General features: G+C 42.9%; 1 protein-coding gene across 1 annotated transcript; it reads left to right on the top strand.

Moving 5' to 3' along the window:
* The first annotated feature begins 1,308 nt into the window (after positions 1-1,308).
* LOC126000486 (zinc finger protein 595-like) lies at positions 1,309-2,634 on the top strand. Its single transcript, XM_049767748.1, has 2 exons — positions 1,309-1,413; positions 1,918-2,634. The coding sequence occupies exons 1-2, from the start codon at positions 1,342-1,344 to the stop codon at positions 2,632-2,634; spliced, it is 789 nt and encodes a 262-aa protein (XP_049623705.1). The 5' UTR covers positions 1,309-1,341.
* Positions 2,635-3,090: the final 456 nt, after the last annotated feature.

The raw sequence follows: 3,090 nt of genomic DNA, 5'->3' as shown, positions 1-3,090 counted from the left end.
GATGTGTTTTATGTTTGTTTATATAGGGTTCAGAAATCATGGTTTCTGTTACTCTGCTCAGAAAATATTTTCCCTCCCTAATCTCATGTCTTGCCTGTATGTCTGTCTCTCTCCAGAGACATCCACACATGTAGCGAATTGTTTTTCTGTGATGGGGATCACATATGAAGGTTGGTTTTGAACATGGGGACTCAAAGATTACTGGACTAACCCTGTGCTGTTCCATAGGGAAGAGGCACGCCATGCTGGGTTGTGAATGATCTTGTGCTGTTGGACCCAGTCTCAAGGGAACTGCCCTGCCTGTATCATGATGGGAATGAGGACGCAGGGATCATCTGTTCAATGGCGGATCGGATTGAAGAGAGGGTCCGTAATATGGGGACCCAGTCTTTTGGACACAGTGCTCCTGATCCTGTTATGCCCAGTCACAGGACACAGACCTCCACAGTTGGATCACCTTGGGTCAAAAAGCCACCAGTGTTTGTTCTAACTCCCTCATATCAAGATACTCTCAAGCATATTTTCCATGGAGCATACCCCACTATGTATAAACAATGTGATGGGAACTTCTCATGTGCTCAGCACTGTGATGTGCCCTTATATACCCCTGCTATACAGGATGCCTGTGATGGTAAGCGAGGTGGATTCAGTCTGAGAGAACTGTCACACCGGAATGATACAAAGGAAGTCTGGACAGGAAGCAAATGTCATATAGGTCCCGAGTATGGCAAGTCCTTCACTTACTCTTCATCCCACACTGAACATATGAAAATTCATATAGGAGAGAAGTCTTATATGTGTCAGGTTTGTGCAAAGTACTTCACTCAATCTTCAAAGCTTATTAAACACATAAATATTCATAAGGGAATGAAGCTTTATACATGCCTGGACGGTGTAAAGGCCTTCACTGAATCCTCATTGCTTATGCACATGAATATTCCTACTGGAGAGAAAACGTATTCGTGTCAGGAGTGTGGGAAAGCCTTCATTCCATCCTCAAACCTTTCTGGTCACATAAAAATTCATACAGGAGAAAAGCCTTATTCCTGCAGGAAAGCCGTCACTAATTCTTCAGTGCTTTCAGGGCATAGGAAAATTAATGCCAGTGAGAAGCCTTATTCATGTCAGGAGTGTGGAAAGGCATTTGCTCGATCCTCAGACGTTAACACACACATGAAAATTCATACAGGAGAGAAGCCATATTTATGTCAGGAGTGTGGAAAGGCATTTGCTCGATCCTCTAGCCTTAACAAACACATGAAAGTTCATACAGGAGAGAAGCCTTATTCATGTCAGGAGTGTGGAAAGGCATTTGCTCGATCCTCAAAGCTTTCTGATCACATGAAAATTCATACAGGAGAGAAGCCTTATTCATGTCAGGAGTGTGGAAAGGCATTTGCTCGATCCTCGGACCTTAACAAACACATGAATGTTCATATAGAAGAAAAGCCTTATTCATGTCCAGAGTGTGGAAAGGCTTTTGGTGAATCCTCAAACCTTAACAGGCACATGAAAATTCATACAGGAGAGAAGCCTTATTCATGTCAGGAGTGTGGAAAGGCATTTGCTCAATCCTCAGACCTTAACACACACATGAAAATTCATACAGGAGAGAAGCCTCATTCATGTCAGGAGTGTGGAAAGGCATTTGCTCAATCCTCAGCCCTTAACAGACACATGAAAATTCATACAGGAGAGAAGCCTTATTCATGTCAGGAGTGTGGAAAAGCATTTGCTCAATCCTCAAACCTTTCTGGTCACATGAAAATTCATACAGGAGAGAAGCCTTATTCATGTCAGGAGTGTGGAAAGGCATTTGCTCGATCCTCAGACCTTAAAAAACACATGAAAGTTTATACAGGAGAGAAGCCATATTCATGTCAGGAGTGTGGAAAGGCATTTGCTCGATCCTCAGACCTTAACAAACACATGAAAGTTCATACAGGAGAGAAGCCATATTCATGTCAGGAGTGTGGAAAGGCATTTGCTCGATCCTCAAGCCTTAACAAACACATGAAAGTTCATACAGGAGAGAAGCCTTATTCATGTCAGGAGTGTGGAAAGGCATTTCCTCAATCCTCAAGCCTTTCTGATCACATGAAAATTCATACAGGAGAGAAGCCTTATTCATGTCAGGAGTGTGGAAAGGCATTTGCTCGATCCTCAGACCTTAACAAACACATGAAAGTTCATACAGGAGAGAAGCCATATTCATGTCAGGAGTGTGGAAAGGCATTTGCTCGATCCTCAAGCCTTAACAAACACATGAAAGTTCATACAGGAGAGAAGCCTTATTCATGTCAGGAGTGTGGAAAGGCATTTCCTCAATCCTCAAGCCTTTCTGATCACATGAAAATTCATACAGGAGAGAAGCCTTATTCATGTCAGGAGTGTGGAAAGGCATTTGCTCGATCCTCAGACCTTAACAAACACATGAAAGTTCATACAGGAGAGAAGCCATATTCATGTCAGGAGTGTGGAAAGGCATTTGCTCGATCCTCAAGCCTTAACAAACACATGAAAATTCATACAGGAGAGAAGCCTTATTCATGTCAGGAGTGTGGAAAGGCATTTGGTCGATCCTCAAGCCTTTCCGATCACATGAAAATTCATACAGGAGAGAAGCCTTATTAATGTCAGGTGTGGAAAGGCATTTGCAAAATCCTCAAATCTTAACATACACATTAAAATACAGGAGAGAAGCCTTATTCGTGTCAGAAGTGTGGAAAGGCATTTGCTCGATCCTCAGACCTTAACAAACACATGAAAGTTCATATAGAAGAAAATCCTTATTCATGTCCAGAGTGTGGAAAGGCTTTTGGTGAATCCTCAAGCCTTAACAGGCACATGAAAATTCATACAGGAGAGAAGCCATATTCATGTTCAGACAGTGGAAAGGCATTGCTTGATCCTCATACCTTAACAACGAAAATTCACACAATGGGCCGGAGAAATAGAATGGAGGTAAGATGTTTGCCTTGCATGCAGAAAGTTGGTGGTTCGAATCCCGGTATCCCATATGGTCCCCTGAGCCTGCCAGGAGCTATTTCTGTGCATAGAGCCAGGAGTTACCCCTGAGCGCTGCCGGGT

The sequence above is a fragment of the Suncus etruscus genome (assembly GCF_024139225.1).
Source record: "Suncus etruscus isolate mSunEtr1 chromosome 15 unlocalized genomic scaffold, mSunEtr1.pri.cur SUPER_15_unloc_5, whole genome shotgun sequence".
NCBI lineage: Eukaryota > Metazoa > Chordata > Mammalia > Eulipotyphla > Soricidae > Suncus > Suncus etruscus.
Note: the sequence above shows the minus strand (reverse complement) of the source record. Positions and strands in the feature narration are given on the sequence as shown.

Coding starts and splice junctions, on each gene's coding strand:
- LOC126000486 (XM_049767748.1), top strand. CDS start 1,342: ATGAAAATTCATACAGGAGAGAAGCCTTATTCATGTCAGGAGTGTGGA. Junction 1,414..1,917: donor CATTTGCTCGATCCTCGGAC/CTTAACAAACAC, acceptor CGATCCTCAGAC/CTTAACAAACACATGAAAGT.